Source organism: Oryctolagus cuniculus, chromosome 1, assembly GCF_964237555.1.
Source record: "Oryctolagus cuniculus chromosome 1, mOryCun1.1, whole genome shotgun sequence".
NCBI classification, from domain to species: Eukaryota; Metazoa; Chordata; class Mammalia; order Lagomorpha; family Leporidae; genus Oryctolagus; species Oryctolagus cuniculus.
The window spans coordinates 103800473-103825293 of record NC_091432.1 but is presented as its reverse complement, the minus strand read 5'-3'; the positions used below and the strand labels follow the sequence as shown (position 1 = coordinate 103825293).

General features: G+C 42.7%; 1 protein-coding gene across 4 annotated transcripts in view; it reads left to right on the top strand.

The window, feature by feature from the left end:
* Positions 1–24821, top strand: part of ALG9 (ALG9 alpha-1,2-mannosyltransferase) — a 122928-nt gene that overhangs the window by 22724 nt on the left and 75383 nt on the right. For all 4 annotated transcript variants that reach the window (XM_070078146.1, XM_070078150.1, XM_008261528.4 and 1 more), the window contains exons 9-13: positions 4212–4334; positions 7584–7738; positions 11010–11139; positions 11707–11854; positions 14011–14140. In XM_070078146.1, the coding sequence (XP_069934247.1) occupies positions 4212–4334; positions 7584–7738; positions 11010–11139; positions 11707–11854; positions 14011–14140 (686 nt within the window). The remainder of the gene's footprint in view (positions 1–4211; positions 4335–7583; positions 7739–11009; positions 11140–11706; positions 11855–14010; positions 14141–24821) is intronic.

Sequence of the window (24821 nt, the reverse complement as noted above, 5' to 3'; positions counted from 1 at the left end):
TAGATAGTTTATATATTTAATTTTTATTAATTGAGAGGCAGATCTCCCATCCACTGGTTTCCTTCCGAAGTGCCTGCAATGGCCAAGGCTGAGCCAGGCCAAAGCTGGGAACTGGGAACTCAGCCCAGGCTTCCCACGTGAATAGCTGGGACTCAACTACGTGAACCATCACCTGCTCCCTCCCAGGATGTGCATTAGCAGGAAACTGGAGTTGGGAGCCAGAGCCAGGACTCAAACCCAGGCTCTCTTGATATGCAATGCAGGTGTCCCCACTGGACGCTTACCTGCTAGGCCAAATACCTACCACATAGCACTGTATTCATGACACATTCTAGACAAGAGCTGGCGTGGGTAAAGGAGTGGATATTAATTGAATGCCTAACACATGCCAGAAATTTGACACTGACCATCTTTTCTTCTTCCCCTTTGCAAGAACCATGTTAGGTAGGTGTTACTTATCCTCATTCACAGGTGAGGAAACTGAGGTTGACGTGATGAGGGATTTGCCACGTAGTTAAATACGTGGAAGAAATTGGATAAATGCCCCAGGTTGTCTGACTCCCAAGATTGTGTTTTTTCTACTGAGAGCAGCCTTGTAAAATCATCGAGTTTTCTGTTGAGACTCTATGGAGAATAAGCTTACAGAAACACAGTTGGGGGCAGTAGAAGATAAGATGATTTGATCTGTAGAGAGGATGAGAAGGTGCACCTTTGAGGGTCTGTGGAGAGATTGGGAAAGTTTAGAGTGATATACACACTGGCAAGCTCTCTCTCACATGGAAGCCTTGCTCTGGACCCCTTGTCGAAGAAAGAGGGAGTGTTTGGATGAGCTAAAGAATACTTGGCATGTAGGAAATTTAGGGTGGTATCAACAGAAATATTGTGAATTCATAAGAAAAACCTCTGTGGGAACGAAGATCAAAAGGTGAATTTAACATTGCAGAAAAGAGAGTGATTGGTCTTGGCACTGATTTTTGCCTCTTGCAGCATTTCAAGTTCTCAGTTATTGATGTCAACAAGAGTTTTTGGTTGGTGAAGAGTGGTGCTCTCTGATGAGGAGTACGTGGGCCAGGGGTAGGTGTGGGTGGGCATTTGTAGGAAACTCCCTCCCCTCAGGAAGAACAGTGGGCCTACTCAGGGTGCCACTTTGCAGTCTAGGACAGGGTCCCATTCGTTCCCTGTTATGTGTTTTCTCCGCCTCTCTCAGACCATGGATGGAAAGTTTTAGAAGGTAGAGGCAAATGCCCTCTGTTAGAAGGCTCATGGCTTTCCTTTCTTGGAGCCACAGAGGGAAAAGCCCCAGTGGAGTCTCCTGGGGTCCTGCTTAGAATTGACTGCCAGCCAGGACTGTTCTCAAGCCTTCACTCTTTGTTAATCATTTCTGTTGAACCTTGGTGGCTTTTCTCTCTTGGTGGTGCAAATTTGATATTTATAAGGATGATTTACTATAATTTAGTTCCTACAGTTCTATAAAATTACAGGCCTGTAAAATAGTTCCTCTTCATTCAATCTATGCAACAATAAACATTATCTTTTATTCTTTAGCTTCTTTCAGATCTCCCTTTAGCTCATTTGAATGAAAGCAATTGAGGCATTTTCCATAAAGGAGGAGGTGGGTGAGTCACTCCCTGCAGAGACCCTGCTGCAAGCTTCCCCTTAAATCTTGCACCCGTTCGATATTTAGCTTGTCATTCTGACAGTGCTTTCTCTGCACAGTTCAGCTCTGATGATTTCTGATCATCAGCATTGAGTCTGTCTCTGGAAAGACAAGTTTATAACCTTTTCTTTCCCAAGGCAGATGTCTTATCAAGTAGGGAAGAACGCTAACGGAATTCACTTTTTGTGCCTTTTCGCCCTTGTTTTGAAGACTTGCCACTTGAACTTTCTTCGCTCTTGGCCTGCCCCCAGTTTTTGCCCCATGCTTCAGGGAAATAGCAGTGTGTGATGAAATGTTCACTGCCTGAGAGCTTGATTTATGAGTGCTCAACACTTAAAAAGAATTGAGTTTGCCAACTTAGTACTTTTGGTTCCCAAGCTCAGAATACAGAATATGAATAGGCAGGTAGAAAGGCAGCTCTAACCAGAGGATATAGTAAGTTTTGATAAATATTTATGGGAACCTAAAGAGCATCCCCTGGGGGTGGGGAAACCCGGTCTATAATAGCAGCTGTCAGAGAGGCAGCAGACTATCTCGACGGAAGCTGAGCTGTGAGAGGTGATGTGAGGACTGACCCCTTTCCCTTGGTCACGCTGTGGTTTTTCTTCACAAGCTCAGATTTTCAGAATTCTGTCAAGGAATGAAGCAGGTAGAGAGAACATTACTCCCAAACTGGTGGTCGGGAGAGGATTACACAAACGCTTACCTCTGTGGAAACTGGATCTTTAATGGACTCCGTTTAGGAGATATGGTAAATAGTAATTAGAATTCAGAGAGGAGACTTATTTCTGTTTTGAGAATAAAACCATCCATTAGTTTTCTACAACCCAAACCCTTATTTGTAAAGAATACAAGATTAAAATTTCCCTGATGGACTTGGCCTGGGACAGGACCTCTGTTCCTGAACAATCCTCATCATTGTATTTAGACAGGAAAGAGGGAGCTTTCCCCAGGGGTGACGCACAATTGAACTTGAGCCCTTCCTTAGTGTAGCCCCTTTCCTCCTTACTCCTCCCCTAGATGTTTCTAGCATTGTGGGTTTGGTTTCTAATCTTACTTTGCTGCGCAAGCTGCAAAAATGTCAGGTTTTTCTGACTATTCCTCTGCCTCCTGATTACCCTTTTAAGCAATGCTGATTGCAGGAAATTGCTATGGTGCAAGGCGGGTGTCACAACACACAGTGATTAAAACCCGCATGTGTCATTCAGTGCCTGATTGAAGTAATCATACCCAGGGGAAAAGCAGATGAGGCGTCTGCTAAATATGCAGGGGGGAGGAGGGGCTGCTTCTCATCATCAGGCTTTAAGGATTTCAAGTTAAAGAATCAAAGCTGGTGTGAGTGGGGCGGGGTTTTCAGTCATTTCGCTTCATTCTGAATCCTTAGAGCTTCTGAGCGGGGCCTGAGTCTCTGACCATGATTCTAAGAAAAACAAGTTGCTTTTCCCCGAATGCTTGGTACCCTGTGTACGTGACTATAAAGCAGCAGTTGAGCATATCACGGGGAAAGGTGATGGAATGTAAACAGCACTGACAGGTGAGAACAAATGGGAGAGGCCCGCATAGCACAGACCACCTTTCTTCGATCACTTTTTCCCAAGTGACCAAATTCAAATGACATTTTTATTATTTTAGCTCTGTGTGGCTGTGTGTTCCTAAGCTACTTCAGTTGGTTGTTTTTGAGAAAGTATTAGTCCATTTAAATATGACGGTTTGGGCTAGATAACCTCAAGTTTCTGTCTTATTGTATTTGTGTTACTGTGACGGAATACCTGTGCCTGGATAATTTATAAATAACAGAAATTTCTCATAGTTTTGGGAGCTAGGACTTCAGGGTCAAGGTGCTGGCAGATTTGGCGTCTGATCAGGGCTAGGTCTCTGCTCCAAGATGGCACCTTGTGGTTGCTTTGTTGGGAGGGGGAAACACCTTGTCTTCATGTGGTAGAAGAGAAAAAGATATAGTAAATTTTCTGTAGATATGGAAAATACAGCTAAAATTAAAAAAAGTTTATTTGATTGAAAGGCAGAATGAGAAAGAGACAAAGAGAGAAATCTTCCACTGCTGGTTTAATCTCCAAATCTCCAAATGCCCATAACAGCTAGGCTTAGGCCAGGGGTAGGCCAGGTTGAAACCAGGATCCAGGAACTCCATCTGGGTCTCCCACGTGGGTAGCAGGAACCCAAGCACTTGGACCATCTGCTGCCACCCAGGCACATTAGCAGGAAGTGGGAGGCAGGACTTGATTCCAAGCATCCCAGTATGGGACGTGGGCATCCCAAGCAGCCACTTAGCCTGCTGTGCCACAATGCCTGCCCCACAAAATATCTGAAGCTTGGTTTCTAAGGGAATCACTGTGAGCAGTCCCCATTCTCTTCCCATCTTCTGCTCTTGTGCTCCCCGAGTTTGGCTAAACATGGAAAGAGAGTGGGCTTGTGGACTGTTACTCCCTGGAAGCTTTGGATCATCAATGTTACATGAACAAAGAACATGAGTCAAATACTGCAATAGGTGTTGAAGGCATCCACTCAGGAATTTTTCTTGCTCTGTCTCCCTCAGGTACAGAGCCCTGGTATTTCTATTTAATTAATGGATTTCTGAATTTCAACATAGCCTTTGCTTTGGCGCTCCTGGTTTTGCCACTGACTTCGCTTATGGAGTATCTGCTGCAGAGATTTCATGGTGAGTGGCATGAAATGGTAGGATTTTTTGGAGGGAGGAAAAAGTAGCAATGTATACCAAGATGACAAAACGGATTCTGCTTATTTTATTCTCCATTTTCTTCCTATAGAAATGGTGGCTTGTTGAATTTTAAGTCTGTGTTTGTAACTTACTTGAACTATTGGGATGCTTCAGCGGGTTTATGGAATGAACTTAAAAGATTTATTTTTGTGCAGAAAGTTTTGAAATCCATGCATAATTTTAATGCCATATGTATCAAGTGCATAATGCATTTCCATGAGCTTGTTACAAATTAAACTGACAGAGGTAGCTTCCTATCTCTTCAAGTGAGGAAGTCAGTGTGTACATAATCGTGCCAGAAAAAGCCATGTATTCCAGGCTGAGAAGACAGCAAGCCCGTTTGAACCCTGTGCTTGTACAGAAGTGTGTGTTAACCTGGTAGACTGCTGAGGACAACTCGTGCTGAAGGCAGACATTCTTCCAGGAATTGCTAAAACCCAAAATGGGAAAACTGAACCCTACAAGGGTTCTCCACAAATTTAGTGCTGAAGTAAGAGAAGCTTTGAACTTCTTAAGAAGCAAGGTTCTTCTGTGTTTACTGCCTGTAGAAGGTTTGGAGTGTCATTGATTCTTCATGTTCTGTGTACTGCACTGCCTGTGCTTTCTCAAGTTATAGATACACAGTGCCTACAGCTTCTTTTATAGAAAACACATTTGAGCAGAAGTTCACGTGCACTTTGGAAAGATATTTAATTTCCGATTTTTCTGTCTGATTTGGAGGCCATATAATTAATTTGCCCTAGCCCACAATTCTGCTTTTCTGCTATTAATGGTTTATAAAACCTTAGCTGTATTATTAGAATATGAGAACGTTTTCAACATCATTTTTGTTTTGTTTTAGAACTTTTCTCGGACCATAACTAGAATATCATTATCCTAACAAAATTAACATCATTCCTTAATATCATCTGATATCCATTTGATACTCACATTTCCTAGTTTTTCTGAAAATAGCTTTATATGTTTAGTTTGTTTAAAGCAGGATCTAAACAAGGGTCACACACTGAATTTGCAGATAGGCTTCTTACACTTTTTAGGCAGTCTTCCATCTCACTTCTTTTTTTTTTTTCTCCAAGAAACCAGCTCATTCATCTTGTATGTATAGTATTCACATTTTTAATTCAGTTGTTCCATGGAGGTGTAACTTTATTATTCCTCCAATCCTTGTATTTCTCAAGGATTACTTTTCCCTTTTTTTGAAAAGCAACCTACTTTCTGACAATAAAAATACCTCATGCTTATGGGAAATTTACAAATAGGAATTTAAGTTAAACAAATATTAAGATGCTGTTTACTGTATGAGTCTAACTTTGGCTTAGCAATGTGTATAATGTACACACATATCCACCTAGTAAGAAAATAAGTGGTGTTGATCTTTCTTTATACTTTCATGTATATTTTATAATAGAAACAATACTTTCTAAAAGAAAAAAAAGTCAAAAATTTAAAGATCTTATGGAGTACAGTGATTTTATACTTTTTTTGGAGGACATTTCAATAATTTTGGTTATATTTTAAAAATTGTTAGGCTTCATAGAATAGAAAGAGGCTTTATAGAAAAAATTTTAAAATATTTATCACACTGGCTCTGTGGCATAGAAGGCTAAGCCTCTGCCTGCAGTGCTGGCTTCCCATATGGGCGGTGGTTGGAGTCCTGGCTGCTCCACTTCTGATCCAGTTCCCTTCTAATGCACCTGGGAAAGCTGCAGAAGATGACCCAAGTACTTGGGCTCCTGCACCCTTGTGGAAGACCCGGAAGAAGCTCCTGGCCCAGCCCCAGCCATTGCAGCCGTTTGGGGAGTAAACCAGTAAATGGAAGACCTGTCTTTCTCCTCTCTTTGTATCTCTGCCTTTCAGAGATACAGAGAGACACACACACAGAGGTATTCATTTTGCTAGTTCACTCTCCAAATGGCTGTGATGGTCCAGTCTGGGCAAGGCCAAAGTCAGGACACAGGAGCTTCATCCAGGTCTCTCACATGGGTGCAGGAGCCCAAGCACTTGAGCCATCTTACGCTGCTTTCCCAGGGGCATTAGCATGGAGCTGGATCAGAAGTGGAGCAACTGGGGCTCGAATTGGTGCTCATATGGGATCCTGGCATTGCAGATGGTGGCCAACCCACTGTATCACAGTGCTGGTCACTGACTTGTTTTATTTTAGTTAAGAAAATTCCAATTTAAATGTACTACCTGGAAAGGCACAACTCCTAAATTACTAAGTAAAGTCTCAGGATAAAATGTTAGAGTAAAAAGTTTAAGAAATAAACTTGTTATTGAAGTTGAAGAATTTTTATCCCTAAGGAATTTCTGCAGAGATACAGATAAGCTAGGAATGCTAATGTGATAGTCCTGATCTGGTCTCAGTTGGCTCACTGTAGACATAGAGGACACCAGGGGGCGCTGTCTGCCCACCTTTTGCCAGCATTTAGTATTCTACTCATTGTCACTAATAAAAACACAGTAGGAGATGCCTTCGCTGTGGGTTGCAGGCTTATCACTCAGAGCTCATGTACCTAACCACAGGAACCTTCCAGCAGGTGCTTGGATCTAGTGCTTGTAACATTCCTCTCATTTTTTCACATGCTTTAAGGACATTTGGTTCTAATTTTGGGATTCAGTGTGAATGGGTATCTAAGAAGAGGAGAGAAAACCTAATTGATAAACTTCTTTAAGACTATTTTTATGTTACCCTTGAAATGGTCATTTGTGGCTCAGTGAAAACCAATAATGATTTTGAGAACCCAGCTATTTTTTCTTTCCTTTGATCTATGACTATTTGTGTTAAACAGAACGTAAGAATTAAGACCCGAGAATTGGGTTTGTGTTATGTCTTTGGTTAATTTAAGAAATTTTAATGGCATTACTCATTGGGAGGGGGAAGGCTTTCTGGTTTTTTAAACCCATTGTAGAATTTTTAAGTTGTGTTACCCAGTAACCTTTCACTTAGGTTCTGGCTAAATCCAGTGTTGTGCCTCTCTTTAGATTTTGGATCTCTTGGAAGAGCTAGGGAGTATATTCCTTTTTCTACTTGACACTGTTATCCTCTTGGAGAAATTGTGAATTCATGAATTGAAATATTCTAGGTGCCCTAGTGCCTACTCCCAAATTTCAGGTCAAGAGAACTTTGAAACTAAAGATGTTGTTTTGTTCTACTATGGTGACAGGTGGATATTTTTCTGTGTCTTGCAGTTCAGAATTTAGGCCACCCATACTGGCTTACCTTGGCTCCAATGTATATTTGGTTTGCAATTTTCTTCATCCAGCCTCACAAAGAGGAGAGGTTTCTTTTCCCCGTTTACCCACTCATTTGTCTCTGTGGCGCTGTGGCTCTTTCTGCACTTCAGGTGAGTTTTAGGGGAAAAGATGTGTGCCTCACTTGTTTCTCTGATTAGATAATTGCTCACAAAACTTAAGGGAAAATTACAGAATGCTTCCACCTGAGATATTTCTGCTATAACATTCAAACTGCTAGGGATCAAGATTATTAAGACTTTTTGTGCTGATTGCCTAGCTGGTTGTCATCTTATTTACTGATTACGTGTTTGCAGTGCTAGTCTTTGTTGGCAGAATCCAGTTGCTACTAATGATATATATATATTTAATTAATTAATTTGGATGAAAGAGTGAGAGAAGGAGAGACAGAGTGAGATCTTCCATCTGCTGGGTCACTCTCCAGATGGCTGCAATGGCCAGAACTGGGCCAGGCTGAAGCCAAGGGCCGGAAGCTCTTCGGGGTCTCCCACATAGGTAGCAGGGGCCAACGTACTTGAGCCATCTTCCACTGGTTTTCCCAGGCTATTATCAGGGAGCTGGTTTGGCAGGGGAGTAGCTGGGACATGAATGGGCACCCACAGGGGATGCTGGCATCACAGGCAGTGGCTCTACCTGCCGCGCCACACTGCCAGCCACAGTGCTGCAGTTTTAAGTCATTGTATGGTCCACTTTGGCAGAAGTAATGGAATATGTGCTCTTCAGTTACTAAATCAGAATAAAACTTGCTCAACAGTTTGGGATTACATCAGGCAGCTAGTCACATGGGATACTTCGTAATCCTGGTTTAAAACCTGTCCAGGTCAATTCCTGGCAGAGCTGACCTTACTCTCTATTTGTGGCCTCAGCCACCTTAGGACTCTTTCTTGCCCTCTGCTACTATTTGCAATTGTTGGGAAAAAAAAATAGGGTGGTAATTTTTTTCACTCTTGATAGATTTATTGAACTGTGATTCACAAATCATGCAGTTCACTTACCTAAAGTGTATAGTTCAGTGGATTGTAGTACATTCACAGCCATCACCACAATTTTAGAACATTCTCATCACTCGGAAGCCCCATATCTTTAACTTTTGTTCCCCCATCCTCTTTCCCATATCGCCCCAGCTCCAGTCACTACCAGTTTACTTTCTTTTTCTGTAGGTGTTCCTGTTCTGGCCATTTTTTATAAATGTATTAATAAAATATGTGATCTTTTGTAACTGGTTTCTTTCACTTAGTGTGATGTTTTCAAGGTTTATCCATGTTAGAGTGATAGTTTTAAAAAGTAATTTTAATTATGAAAGTATGGGGCCTGGTGTCCTGGCATATTGGGTAAAGCCGCCGCCTGCGGCACCGGCATCCCATATGGGCGCTGGTTCTAGTCCCAGTTGCTCCACTTCCAATCCAGCTCTCTTCTATGGCCTGGGAAAGCAGTAGAAGATGGCCCAAGTCCTTGGGCCCCTGCACCCACATGGGAGACCCAGAGGAAGCTCCTGGCTCCTGGCTTTGGATTGGTGCAGCTCTGGCTATTTTGGCCAATTGGGGAATGAACCAGTGGATGGTGGACCTCTCTTTATCTCTCTGTCTCTTATTCTCTCTCTGTGTAACTCTGCCTTTCAAATAAATAAATCTTTTAGAAAGATTATAAAAGTAATTGAACTTCCTGCAGATAATTTAGAAGATGATTTAAAAAATGAGCCCAACTCACTCTGGCCTCAGAATTAGCCCTTAAGGCATTCAGATCTGGCTGAAGAGCCCATGAGAGTATTTTAGGCATGGAAAGCCAAAACGTTGGCAAAAAGCAACAAAAACAAAAACAAAAAAAACCTAAATGAAAGATCTCTGTGAGATCCCAGCGGAAAGAACAGGTCTTCAAAGAAGGAGGTACCTTTCTCTGAAGGGAGGAGAGAACTTCCACTTTGACTATGACCTTGTCTAAATATCATCAGAGTCAGAGAACTCAAAAGGCTTCCATGGCTTTGGCAACTCATGACAAGAGCCTAGGGTGATTACTGACGCCATAAACAAGAGTGTCAATTTGTTAAGTCAACAACAGGAGTCACTGTGCACTTACTCCTCATGTAGGATCTCTGTCCTTAATGTGTTGTACAATGTGAATTAATGCTATAACTAGTACTCAAACAGTATTTTACACTTTGTGTTTCTGTGTGGGTGCAAACTGTTGAAATCTTTACTTAATATATACTAAATTGATCCTCTGTATATAAAGAGAATTGAAAATGAATCTTGATGTGAATGGAATGGGAGAGGGAGCAGGAGATTGGATGGTTGCGGGTGGGAGGGAAGTTATGGGGGGGGGGAAGCCATTGTAATCCATAAACTGTACTTTGTAAATTTATATTTACTAAATAAAAGTTAAAAAAAATGAGCCCAACTACCCTAACAAAAATACCTTCTGACATTTTTGCATGTACCATGCATCAAGGTTTTTTATGGTTGTACCAAGTGTGCATATAACTTTTATTGCTTTTAATTTACTGCTGTATGATGATACTCTCCATGTTGCCATATTCATGACCATCATCTTAATAGCATTGTAATGCTCTACTGAATTGGATGTAATATATAATATATTAAGTTGGTTATATGTAATGATTAGATATAATTCATGTTAGAATTTAGGTTGCCTATTTACTCATTATAAATATTATTAGGATAGATATTTTCATGTAGATATTTGGATTATTTCCTGAGGACAGATTCAAAATAGGAAAAAGGCCCCAACATATTTATCACATATTCCAAAATTGGTTTCCAAAAGTAGTTCCTATCTAGGAGGGAAGGAAAGAAATCTGAGAGGATACTTGAAGGCAGCAGGATTCCTGCCTGTGTGCATACATTGTAACAGTCATCTGCTCTGTGAAGTTGTTTAGCAGAAAATCGGCAGCATGTTCTTGATGTTGGATGAGAAGAATTCTTGTTTCTTTGGTCAAGAGACATGTTATTGATACTGCACACTTCAGTGAAAACTCGGTGAGGATTACTGTTCATATCAAAACAAATCAAATTCTTCATACATCAAAGAAAACTACCAAAAAGCATTTTTGTTTAAATATTATAAAAACGTTAATAGGACTTCAAGCCCTAGCAAAATATCCAGATAGTTTTCCTGTGAAGCTAGTGAGATTTCACTCTTGGCAAGCCCTCTGGCTGGGCCCACCCACAGAGAGTGTTAAGGGAGCTGGCTTTGATCTTAGAGTTTGGAGTGTTTGCAAATGCCCAGACCCTTCATAAAACCTCTTTTTCTGCTTCCTCTGCTCTTGGTGTTTCTGTGATGTCTTGTGATTATGTATATTGTGCAAGGTATATCTTCATGTATCAACACAGTTTTCTTTCCTTCTAGAAATGTTACCACTTTGTTTTTCAACGATACCGCCTAGAGCATTACACTGTGACATCCAATTGGCTGGCGTTGGGAACAGTTTTCCTGTTTGGGCTCTTGTCTTTTTCTCGTTCTGTGGCACTGTTCAGAGGTAGATGTGCACTTCACTTAGTTTTACTTGAGGCATGATTGTTCAGTATATACGTGACTTATAAAGAGATTTTTCCTAAAAGGAGAATATATAGATTGACCATTATAGTGGGATGTGACTTCTGTGCCTTGGGATTGAAGAGAAAATTAAGAATTACTTTTCGTTTGAATAATTATACATTGTTTTCTCTGTTCTTGGGATTGTCTTTTTCCTGTTAATGATTTCTGATGAATTAAAGAAGCCTTAAACTTAAGTTACAAATATGGAGCTAAAGTCTCAATGATTCTATTCTTATAATCATTGTTGGGACCCAGAATATTCAAACATGCTTAAAGAACATGACATTAAAAAGGTGAAAGAATGTAGAGAAGGGCAAGAAAGTCAATTATTTTTGGCACAATTCGGTCTCTGTTGCAGCTGCACTAGAGAGCCGGCTTCCTGCGAGAGTTGCCATCTCTCTCCCCACTCTTTAAATTTCACGTGGAGTAGAGTGGAATATTTGCAAGCATTGTGGTTAAATGTCAGGATCACGTTACTCATTTGCTGTCATTGGCTTCTCCTTTCCAGGCTATCATGGACCCCTTGATTTGTATCCAGAATTTTACCGAATTGCTACCGACCCAGCCATCCACACCGTCCCGGAGGGCAGACCCGTGAATGTCTGTGTGGGGAAAGAGTGGCATCGGTTTCCTAGCAGCTTCCTGCTGCCTGATAAGTAAGATGTTCCATAATTTCCATAGTTTTACATCAAGGAGTGAAATTTGTAATTTCATGGGTGTCTTTTCCACTTTTGTCTCATTTTAGAATTTTTCATGGAAAGTTATTGAATTACGCACCATTTCAGGGAGGAGGAAGATCTGTGTGCACCTGTGCCCTGTGGTGGTTAGACAGTATGCCATGTCTGAGAAGGCTTTGGGTTTTAGGCTTCTGCTCATGGCTCTTCCTGAGGATATATATTTATAATTCTGTAATTATTTGATATTAATCACCTTCTAAAGTGACCTGGAAATTGTGGCTAGAAGATTATTTTTTTTTTGGACAGGCAGAGTTAGTGAGAGAGAGAGAGAGAGAAAGGTCTTCCTTCCGTTGGTTCACCCCCCAAACGGTTGCTACGGCTGGCGTGCTGCGCCGATCCAAAGCCAGGAGCCAGGTGCTTCTCCTGGTCTCCCATGCGGGTGCAGGGCCCAAGCACTTGGGCCATCCTCTACTGCCCTCCCGGGCCACAGCAGAGAGCTGGCCTGGAAGAGGGGCAACCGGGACAGAATCCGGCGCCCCGACCGGGACTAGAACCCGGGGTGCCGGCACTGCAGGCGGAGGATTAGCCTAGTGAGCTGCGGCACCAGCTGGAAGATTGTTTTTAGAGAAGTATTTTTTCTCATCTGCCAGTGGTGAAAATTCTCTGGTGTAGTGATGCTGGGGAAAGCTATGGGTAAGATCTGTGTACCAGTTTTCTTAATGTTGTCTCTTAGTTGTGATAGCATATGCCCTAGATTTCCTTGTGTGTGTGTGTGTGTGTGTGTGTGTGTTTTGCCAAATTTAGCCACTGAAGGGTCCTAATTAGGTAAAAGGGAAATTTGGTTAAGATGAATCAGATGCTGCATTTCAGAACTGGCTTTGGTGGCCTACCTCTACTTGGTGGTAATTTCTTGTGCTTAATAAAGCCCTATATCAGGGCTGGCCCTGTGGTGTAGTAGGTTAAGCTGCCGTCTACAGCACTGACATCCTACATGGCCACTGGTTCAAATCCCGGCTGCTCCACTTCCAATCTAGCTCCCTGCTAATGGCCTGGGAAAACAGCAGAAAGTTGTCCAAGGACCTGGGCCCCTGCACCCATGTGGGAGACCCAGAAGAAGCTCCTGACTTTGGCCTGGCCAAGCCCCAGCTGTTGTGGCCATTTCGGGAGTGAACCAGTGGATGGAAGATCAATCTTCCTCTCTCTCCCTGTAACTCCACCTTTCAAATAAATAAATAATCTTAAAAAAAAAAAAAAAAGCCCTGTCTCATTAATGATCACTTTTTTTAAGATTTATTTTTATTTGAAAGGCGGAGCAGCAGATGGAGAGGGAGACACACACACACACACACACACACACACACACATCTTCCATCTGCTGGTTCACTCCCCAAATGACCCAGCTCCCACTGAGTCAGGCCAAAGCCAGCCTCCAGGAACTCTATCTTGGTCTCCCACATGGGTGGCAGGGGCCCAAGTACTGTCTCCATCTATTGTCATCTCCTGTCTTCTTGGGTACATTAGCAGGTAGCTGGATTGGAAGCAGAGCAGCCAGGACTCGAATTGACATTCTGATATGGGATGCTGGCATCCCAAGTGGCAGCTTCACCTGCTGCACCACCATGCCTTCCCCATTAATGATTAAACTGAAGCTTGTTTTTAATGTTGACTTTGGCCTTTGATTTTTACATTTGAAATAGTTTCCTAGGTTAAGAATTACTCAGGAATAAACTACTTCTCCCATAGGGTGTTTTTAGGGCCACATGTTAACATTTTACTCCTTTTCTGAATACCTGATGAGTTTTCTTTAATTTTTCACAACTCCTTTTTATCTCCTGATAGTTGGTCATAAACTTTGAGGTTTCTCTGGTGGTTTGATGACATGAAACCGTTTGGTTGCAAGCTTCCCTGCCAAGAATTGGTAAAATGGGTTGAGAAACCTCTAGTTGTAAATTTCTCAATGATTTTGGACTGAATTATGAACTCTGCCTCCGTGCTCCCTGGTTAAGGTTTTTGCAGAAATATTTTTCTTCCAGTGAAATGTTTTTCACATGATATGTGGTTTGTTTGTCTCAAGTCCATTTAGCAATAAGATCCCCTTGTGTTTTTCTTACGCTCCTCATTTGTGTTTCTGACAGTTGGCAGCTTCAGTTCATTCCATCGGAGTTCAGAGGCCAGCTACCGAAACCTTTTGTAGAGGGACCATTGGCCACCCGGCTTGTTCCTACTGACATGAATGACCAAAACCTTGAAGAGCCATCCAGATATGTAAGGGTTACATTCTCTTCTTGGTTCTTTGAACAGAATTCTACCCCTGAAATATATGGGCATGTGTGTATGTGTGTATGTGTAAAATAACAGAGCACTGACAAAATGAGAATTGCTTAGAAGGTGATTTCTTAAGGGGGCAAGATAGAACAACTTTTGTTGAGAAATAGTGAACAGTGCTTCTGTTATTCTCAAGTGACCTCTATCCTTATTTTTTATGCGAAATACATAATTCAATATCACTTCCAAGCTCTATTTTTAATAAATTTTTGGCGCCCAAATAAACTTTTTTAATTTCATTTTCCGTGTACTTTTTAAATAATTTATCTTATTTGAGAGGCAGAGTTACAGAGAGAGAGAGAGAGAGAGAGAGAGAGAGATAGGAAGGAAGAGACAGAGAAGTCTTTCATTTGCTGGTTCACTCCCCAAATGGCCACAATGTCCAGGGCTGGGCCAGGCCAAAGTCAAGAGCTTCTTCCAGGTCTCCCACATGGGTGCAGGGTCCAAGAACTTGGGCCATCCTCCACTGCTTTCCTAGGCAGGGAACTGGATTGGAAATGGTGTAGCCATTGCCCATATGGGATGCCAGTGTGGCAGGCAGCAGCCTTACCTACTGTGCCACAACACCTGGCCCTGTATTTCCAAGCTGTTGGTAGGCTAGAAACTCTCTCTTTTTTTTTTTTTTGACAGGCAGAGTGTACAGTGAGAGAGAGAGACAGAGAAAGGTCTTCCTTTGCCATTGGTTCACCCTCCAGTGGCCGCCGCCGCCAGTGCGCTATGGCCGGCGCACCGTGCTGATCTGAAGCCAGGAGCCAGGTGCTTCTCCTGGTCTCCCATACAGGTGCAGGGCCCAAGGACTTGGGCCATCCTCCACTGCACTCCCGGGCCACAGCAGAGAGCTGGCCTGGAAGAGGGGCAACCGGGACAGAATCCAGTGCCCCGACTGGGACTAGAACCTGGTGTGCCGGCGCCGCAAGGCGGAGGATTAGCCTAATGAGCCGTGGCGCTGGCCTAGAAACTTTATTCTGATAGAACTTGAACCATCATTCTGAAACTGTTAATGTTCCTTGGCCCATTAAAATAGTTGATGGGGAAATAACTTTTTTTTTAATCTTTATTTATTTATTTTTTTGAAAGGCAGAGTTACAGAGAAGCAGAAGCAGAGAGAGAGAGAGAGGTCTTCCATCCGATGGTTCACTCCCCAGATGGCCACAATGGCCTGAGCTGTGCCGATCCAAAGCCAGGATCCAGGAGCTTCTTCTGGGTCTCCCACATGGGTGCAGGGGCCCAGGGACTTGGTCCATCTTTTACTGTTTTCCCAGGCCATAGCAGAGAGCTGGATCAGAAGTGGAGCAGCTGGGACTTGAACCAGCGCCCATATGGGATGCTGGTGCTGCAGGCGGCAACCTTACCCGCTGTGCCACAGCGTCAGCCTCTATGGAGAACTTTCAAGTAACCGGGTAGACCTTTGCCCTAGTTCTTACTACATTCTGATTTTGGCACATGAACAATCAGGAAGACTCTTTCCATAGTGAGTGCCATGGAGTAATCTCTCAGTGCCATGATCCTCTGCCTACTTGTCTATGTACTCTGAGATCCCAAGGGATTTTATTTTGGTTCTTTTGAAAGTTGACACTTTGGACATTTAAGACCTGTAAAATCTTTGATCATGAAAGAGGGGGGAGCAATAAAAATAATGTTCCTCTTGGTTCACAGAGACAATAAAAGATCACTTTATAAAATTATTAGAAAGCACTTTTTTTGGCATCTGTTAAAAGTAATATTTAGCAATTTAGATGTCACACATGTTTAAGAGATGTTCTTCTGCTGTATGCTTAAAATGTAAGATAATGAGACTTTGAAAGCATACCTGCAGCCATATTTGACAATTTGTGCCCCATACTGGGGCTAGTTAGACCTCCACAGAGATCCTATGGGCTTATGAGTGAGAGTCTTGCGTGTGGGCTTTAGCTGTAAGCTGTTAAAATGGACATCTTAAAACTCATCGTTGTCCTGGCCCCTGTGGTACTCGTTTGCAGTGTGTGGCTTATATTACAGCTTCATTCGTTTAACTGCACACCCCAGGCAGGGTAAACTGTTACTGGTTGTTTTTATCTTAGTTGAAGATACCCTCTTGAGCACAGGTTTTCATGTACAAGGAATTACCATGTGGATACTGGATAGCCCCGAGGGTGAGGGAATGTACCATGATAAGGGGATGGTATAATTCAGAGTGGTGCTATCAGAACCATGCCTTAGGAAGAGGTAGCAAGGGCTGGTAAAAAATGAACATGGACTTTGGAGTTAAGTGAGCCAGCCTGGGTTCAAATCTTTGCTCTGTTGCTTACCCTGATGATCTTGGACAAATTAATTAACTTTTCTATTTAACTAATTTTAGATTCTACCTGTAAAACAGGAATAGTAATACCTACTTGGGAACTAATGAGACTTGATATCATATTGCTGTCATATTTAGCATAGTGGTGTGTGGACTGGTATGTAGACTTTGCTATAAATATTCTTAATCTGACAAAGGAACCCTTAAGGGAATTTATAGTGTATTTGTGTCTGTCTCTTTCTTTACTTTTTTTTTTCTAATTGAGAAGCAGAGAGAAAGAGGGAGCCAGCACTCCCCCATCTGCTGGTTCACTCCCCAGATGCCCACCAGAGCCAGGACAGGAAACTCTGGATCTCCCGTGTGGGTGGCTGGAATCCAATCTGAGTCATTAACACTGCTTCTGATGCTATGCGTTAGTACCTGGAAGCTGGAGTTGGGAGCCAGAGCCAGATATCGAGCCCAGGTGCTCCGATGTGGGTGTCTGAACTGGAGACCAAAATGCCTGCTGTGTCCCAGTCTGTTCAGACTTGTTCACTGCCTTTTCCACCCCAGTGACTTTGCTTATGTTGATGACTATTCCTAGACTACCATTGTCTCACTTTTCATAGTATCAAAATTCTTTTCTCTGTAGCCACCTCTCTAAGTCCTTATTGAACAATCCTTGCTGTTCATGCCTTAACTATTTTTTTCTTTTTTTATTATTATTTTTTTGACAGGCAGAGTGGACAGTGAGAGAGAGAGACAGAGAGGAAGGTCTTCCTTTTGCCGTTGGTTCACCCTGCAATGGCCACCGTGGCCGGCGTGCTGCGGCCGGCACACCGCGCTGATCCAATGGCAGGAGCCAGGTGCTTCTCCTGGTCTCCCATGGGGTGCACTCCCTGGCCACAGCAGAGAGCTGGCCTGGAAGAGGGGCAACCAGGACAGAATCCAGCGCCCTGACCGGGACTAGAACCCGGTGTGCTGGCGCCGCTAGGCGGAGGATTAGCCTAGTGAGCCGTGGTGCCGGCCACTATTTTTCTTATAGAGTTTAATTAGCCATTTGATTTTTCTTTCTCTCTCTCTCTCTCTCTCTCTCTCTCTCTCTCTCTCTCTCTCTTTCTTTCTTTCTTTCTTTTTTTTTTTTTGACAGGCAGAGTTAGCGAGAGAGAGAGAGAGAGAGAAAGGTCTTCCTTTTTCCGTTGGTTCATGCCCCAGATGGCTGCTATGGCCAGCGTGCTGTGCCGATCCGAAGCCAGGAGCCAGGTGCTTCCTCTTTTCTCCAGTGAGAACTGGACTGGAAGAGGAGCAACCAGGATAGAATCCGGCGCACCAACCGGGACTAGAACCCGGGGCACCGGCGCCGCAGGCAGAGGATTAGCCTGGTGAGCCGCAGTGCCAACCTGATTTTTCTTTAAGATATTTTTATTTATTTATTTTAAAGATTTGTTTGTTTATTTGAAATTCAGAGTTACAGAGAGAGGGAGAGACAGGGAGAGAGAGATCTTCTGTCCACTTGTTAACTCCCCAGATAGCTGCAACGCCTAGGGCTGAGCTAGGCCGGAGCCAGGAGCCAGGAGCTTCATCTGGGTCTCCCATGTGGGTGCAGGGACCCAAAGACTTGGGCCATCTTCCACTGCTTTTCCCAAGCTATTAGCAGGGAGCTAGATTGGAAGTAGAGAGGGCAGGACTTGAACTGGCACCCATATAGGATGTTGGTGCAGCAGGCAGCAGCTTTTCCCGCTACACCATAACACCAGCCCCACGGTATTTTTATTAGTCAGATAGTATATGTACATTGTAAAGATTAACAGATGAAAGCACACCCATAATCCCATCATCAAGATTAACCATTTTATTTTGATGTCTTGGGTTGTTTAAATATTTCTTTTTTTTTTTTTAAGATTTATTTATTTGGAAGGCAGAATGGAGAGTGAGAGAGTGATAAAATATGATCTTGCATCTACTGGTTCACTTCCCAAATGGCCACAACATCTAGGGCTGGGTTAGGCTGAAGCCAAGAGACAAGAACTACACTTGGGTCTCCTACATAGATGGCAGGGGCCCAACCACTCGGCCATCTTCTGCACATTGGCAGGGAGCTAGATTGGAAGCAGAGCAGCCAGGACTTGAACAGGCGCTTCAATACGGGCTGCTGGTGTTACAACAGTGACTTTTGGCTTAGCCTGCTGTGCCACAATGCCAGCCCCTATTAAAATCTTTCTTACATGTGTGTCATACTTTCCCCAACAGATGTGTGGATGATGTGAAGGGTATGACTACACCTTTGTTTCTTTTGTATTCACTGTAGCACCTAGGATAGAGACACCATGTACCTTGTGGTTGGCCTTTAGAGTAGTCAATCCTTATCTGTGGGTAGTGACTTACATGACTCCCAAAGGATGCCTGGAACTAGATAGCACCAAATCCTGCATATGCCATGATTTTTCTTATATGTATACAGCTATGATTAGGTTTAATTTGTAAATTAGGCACAATAGGAGATTAGATAGAACTAATAATAAATAGAGCAACTATAACAATATATTGTAATAAATATATGAATATGTACATTCTCCTCATAATATGCTGTAATGTAGATTGTAGCAACATCAGCATATAATTTTTTTCTTTGCTCATTAAGTTGGGAACTCCTACATTTCATTTAAAGGAAACGCTTTATGGCTAATCGTTGGCATATCTGAATTGCCAACATCACCACTCTTACAGTTTGGTGCCATTATTAACTAAAAAGTACCTGAATTCAGGCATCCCAGTGGATCTGATAACTGGAGTGACTACTAAGTGACTAAAAGGGAGTAGCATATACAGCATGGATACACTGACAAAGGGATAATTCATATCCTGAGCAGGATGGCACAGGATGTCATCAAGCTGCTCCTAGTGGAGCACAGTTTCAAACTTAAGAATTGTTTATTTCTGAAATTTCCCATTTAATACTCATATTTTCAGACTGCTATTGACCATGGGTAGCTAAAACCATGGAAAGCAAAACTATGGGTAAGGGAAAATTGCTGTACATGCTTTCTCGGTGGATAATGATTGCTCACCGTTCTTGGGATAATGGTGTGGAAAGAAAGCTGGCCAGAAAATCTAGTGACCTTTTACAAATTTCCTAGGCTTTGGCCACTAGTTGTCTATGGTTAGATCATGCTTCTACATTCTCTGCCACCACAGACTATTAGATTTGGTTAAGTAATTGTTAGCTTTACTAGAAAGGTGAAGATGTTTCATAGTGGGCCAGTAAGAGTCACCAAAATTCTGACGGATAAAAGCAGGGACAAATAAGTCTGTTATGTCTTCTTGGAGTATAGGATTCTTTTTTTTTTTTTTTTTTTTTTTTTTTTTTTTTTTTTTTGAGAGGCAGAGTGGACAGTGAGAGAGAGAGACAGAGAGAAAGGTCTTCCTTTTCCTTTGCCGTTGGTTCACCCTCCAATGGCCGCCGCGGCTGGCATGCTGCGGCCGGCGCATCGCGCTGATCTGAAGCCAGGAGCCAGGTGCTTTTCCTGGTCTCCCATGGGGTGCAGGGCCCAAGCACTTGAGCCATCCTCCACTGCACTCCCTGGCCATAGTAGAGAGCTGGCCTGGAAGAGGGGCAACCGGGAAAGAATCTGGCGCCCCGACCGGGACTAGAACCCAGTGTGCTGGCACTGCAAGGTGGAGGATTAGCCTATTGAGCCATGGCACCGGCCCCAGGCCCACATTCTTGTGGTTGAGTTTTCCTGTAGAATTCTGTTTATGTTCTAATTTTGCGGATTTCCCTGCATGGTGGGGACATGTGTTCCAAATCCATTCTACTTACCTTTGACCATTTGCAAAGTAGCAGGGACAGCTGATAGCTTATGATTAATCCTACATGAACTGTGGTCAGGGATTCATCTCTCAGTTACTGTTTAAAAGTGTATTTTCCTCTGATAGTAAAATTAATATTAATTCACTGTATAGAATAATGAAAACCGTGAACAATAAAGAAAAATCATTTCATTATCTAAGTACTATTAATGTTACCATTTTGATGTTTCTTTTTTCTTTCATTTGCCCATATATATACATATATGTACCTATATATACATACATATATGTATATATGTACACTTGTATGCAAACAGAATCTCAGTATTTTTAAAAAGTTAGGAGCTGGTGTTGCAGCACAGAAGGTTAAGCTACTGCTTGTGATCCCAGCATCCCATATGGGTGCCAGTTCGAGTCCTGTCTGCTCCATTTTCAATCTAGCTCCCTGGTACTGCACCTGGAAAGGCAATGAAGGATGGCCCAAGTGTTTGGGCCCCAGCTCCCATGTGGGAGACCCAGAAGAAACTTCTGGTTCCTGGTTTCAGTCTGGCTTAGTCCTAGCCATTGTGGAGTAAACCAACCAGTGGATGGAAGATTTCTCTTGCTCTCTGTCTCTCCCTCGCTATCTGCAACTCTACCTTTCAAATAAATAAGTAAATCTTTAAAAAAAATACATTTAAGTCTAAGAAATAGTTCCAGGATAACGACTATAATGACCTAACAACTTTTCCTGATGTAGGAGAGCACGTGCAGTACCACACTTATGTTGCTCTTGCTATATCAGTCCTGGATTTTAGTCAAGGTTCATTTTAAGAAGGCAAAAATAATTATGTTCTTTATCTTGCCTGAGCATAATAAATAGCATTATTTTTATCTGAAATTTGAGTGACAAATTTTAGCCAGCCTATGGTTCAGGCCAGGTGGTTCAGTCTGTCCCATTTCTAGTGTGCATGGAAGTTAGAAAGGATGTATAGCCACCTTTATTTCACTATCTTCTTCATGTTTGAATTTATGAAGGATTATGAGTGCCTCTAAGGGCTCTCTGGTTTCCATTGCACTGTTAAAGCTTTAACGATATATTACAGAGATTTTATATATATATATATATATATATTTTTTTTTTTTTTTTTTTTTTTTTGCTACATATTCTTTCCTGGGAGATATCAAACAGAAGCTGAACATTCCATTATTAAACTAGGGGGTATCTGGAGTGGTTCATGCCAAGATTTTCTGCCAGAATAAAGTCTGAATGTAGAAGTCCTATTCAAGGTCACCTCTTAAATTCTTAAGTAATTCACTTTGATATAGTCAACAAAAATTTGAATGATATCCTGCTCACTCCAAAACTGGGATCTGATTTGGGAAGCTGCCTAGTCAGTGGATAGATCTGAGAGGGAAAAGCCCCACTGTTTGGAAGGGGGCTTACAGGGAAACTTTTGCTGGATTTCAACAACAGAGTTTCTGGAAGCCTCCCTCCTTCTCTTATCTCTGAAAAACTAGATTGGTCATTGATTAGATTTTCCCCCAATGGCAATACAGTCAGTTCTACTATACCATGATATACAACTGCTAAAAATTGTTGTATAGTTAAAAACCACAGACTTTTGGGGAAAATACGGTTAGGGACTTACTGCTTAAAACTTGGACAGTGATACATTAAAAAAAAAAAAAAAGGAACTTAATAAAAACAGCAGTATGGGCTGGCGCCGTGGCTCACTAGGCTAATCCTCCACCTTACGGCGCCGGCACACCGGGTTCTAGTCCCGGTAGGGGCGCCGGATTCTGTCCCGGTTGCCCCTCTTCCAGGCCAGCTCTCTGCTGTGGCCCAGGAGTGCAGTGGAGGATGGCCCAAGTGCTTGGGCCCTGCACCCCATGGGAGACCAGGAGAAGCACCTGGCTCCTGCCTTCGGATCAGCGTGGTGCGCCAGCCACAGCGTGCCGGCGGTGGCCATTGGAGGGTGAACCAACGGCAAAGGAAGACCTTTCTCTCTGTCTCTCTCTCACTGTCCACTCTGCCTGTCAAAAACAAAAACAAAAACAAAAAAATAAAAAATAAATAAAAACAGCAGTATGGGGGCCAGGGTACCACGTTGAGCCTGTGCCTTCAATGCTGGCATCCCAACTGAGTGCCAGTTCGAATTCCAGCTGTTCTACTTGTGATCCAGTTCCTGCTAGTGTGCCTGAGAAAGCGGAGGAGGATGGCCCAACTACTTGGGTCTTTGCTGCCCAGCTGGGAGACCCAGGTGAAGTCCTAGGCTCCTGGATCCAGGTCGGCCCACCCGTGGCCATTGTGGCCTTTTGGGGAGTGAACCAGCAGATGGAAGATTCTCTGTCTCTCCCTTTCTCTCTCTGTAGCTCTGCCTTTCAAATAAATAAATCAATCTTTAACAAAAGTAGTACAAATTTATATATGTTAAATGGTTAAAAGTACATAAATACTACAATGAGTATGTTTACCTTGTAAAAGGCCTAAAATTAGCTTGCGAAGTGTGTTGGAATGTTTGCAGCTTTTGAAGCAGTGAAAGAGCTACGTGAAATCTGACAAAGTTGTAATACCAAACGTGGATGTTTGAGTGTAGCTCATTCCACAGACACCACAGACACTGTGTAAGCCAGTAGATATTTTGAGTATGTGCTTACATATTCTTTGTGTATTTTTTAAAACATTTTTATTTGTTTGAAAGGTAGAGTTGTGGGGTAAGGAGGCAGAGATAGAGAGATCTTCTATTTGCTAGTTTGCTCCCCAAATGACTGTAATGGCTGGAGCTGGGTTGGTCAAGAGCCCAGGAGCTTCTTCTAGGTCTTCCATGTGGTTGCAAGGGCCCATATGTGGGCAATCTTCTGCTTTCTCAGGCACATTAGCAGGGAGCTGGATCAGGAGTGGAGCAGCTGGGACTAGAACAGTTGCCCATATCGGATGCTGGCTCTGCAGGCAATGGCTTAAACTGCTGTCCCATAGTGCCGTTCCCTCTTTGTGTATTTCTTATGCTGGATGGTTCAGGTGAGTGGTTTTCTGCATTCACCTAGTGTTTCCTGTGCATTAAATAACACATAAGCAATACACAGATGAAATTATGCTCAGTATGTTCTCTAGAATGTCTATTGTGTTGGAACAAATTGGTAGTTTCAAAACACTTGTTAAAGCAGAACTCTTTGGGGGGCTGTCACTGTGGCATAGCAGGTTAAACTGCCATCTGCAGTGCTGTCATCCCATATAGGCGCAAGTTTGAGTCCCAGCTTCTCCACTTCTGATCCAGCTTCCTGCTGATGTGCTTGGGAAAGCAACAGAAGGTGGGTCAAGTCCTTGAGCCTCTGCTCCAAGTGGGAGACCTGGTAGAAACTCCAGGCTCCTGGCTTTGCAGCCATTTGGAGAGTGAACCAGTGAATGAAAGATCTCTCCCTCTGTCTCTCCTTGTCTTTCTGTAACTCTGCCTTTCAAATAGATAAATAAATCTTTAAAAGCAAAATAACAAAACTGTAAGTCAGAGCTTTCTTTATCTCATTCTTTATCCCCACTTTCCCCATTTAACCAGGGGAAAGAATAGTGGATTTGGAAGGGAATTTAGGAAACAGGTTTTGTTGTTATTTTTTTTTTTTATTAATACAGAGAACAGATTTCATGTGGTTCATAGATACAATTTTTTTTAAAGATTTATTTTATTTATTTGAAAGACAGAGTTACAGAGAGAGGTAGAAACAGAGAGGTCTTCCATCTGCTGGTTCACTCCCCAGATGGCCTCAATGGCTGGAGGTATGCCAGTCTGAAGCCAGGAGCTTCTTCCGGGTCTCCTACGTGGGTGCAGGGGCCCAAGGACTTGGGCTATCTTCTACTGCTATCCCAGGCCATAGCAGAGAGCTGGATCGGAAGAGGAGCAGCTGGGACTAGAACCGGCACCCATATGGGATGCCGACGCTTCAAGCCAGGGTGTTAACCCATTGTGCCAGAGCGCCAGCCCCTCATAGATACAATTCTAAGAATATGATGATACTGCCTTCTCCCTCCCTTCTGCTCATTCCATCCCTCCCTCCCTTCTTCCTTTAACTTTTGCAATAACATATTTTTTTCAATTTACTTTATAGTCACAGGCTTAACCTAAATAAATAAAGAGTTCAACTAAATATAGAGTTCAGCAGGTTGAAAGTAGGAAGACTACTGTTCATCAGGAGAGGATACCCAGTTTTTGACCTCTTCATTTTATGGGCAAAGAACCTGGACTCAGATTGTAGCTCACACAGGTTAGCATGAGGATGAACAGCTTGGTTCCAGGATCCTTCAGTATGGTTTCACATGTTTCCTATGATGGTTGGTCATTCTCTGATGTACACAAGACTGAATAGACAGACAGTAAGCAGCTGAGCATTGCTTTCTCAAAGAGTTACTTTCTATTTCTGGGACTCTGTTCTGTGTGTGCCAGGTGCCTTCAGTAGCAAATACTGTGTTCATTAATAAATAGAAATGATCAGGTTCGTTCCCTCGTCTTTTTTCTTTCTTTTCTATTCCTTTTTCTCTTATTTCACTCTTCCCCCTCTCATATTAGAAGACCTTATTGGAAG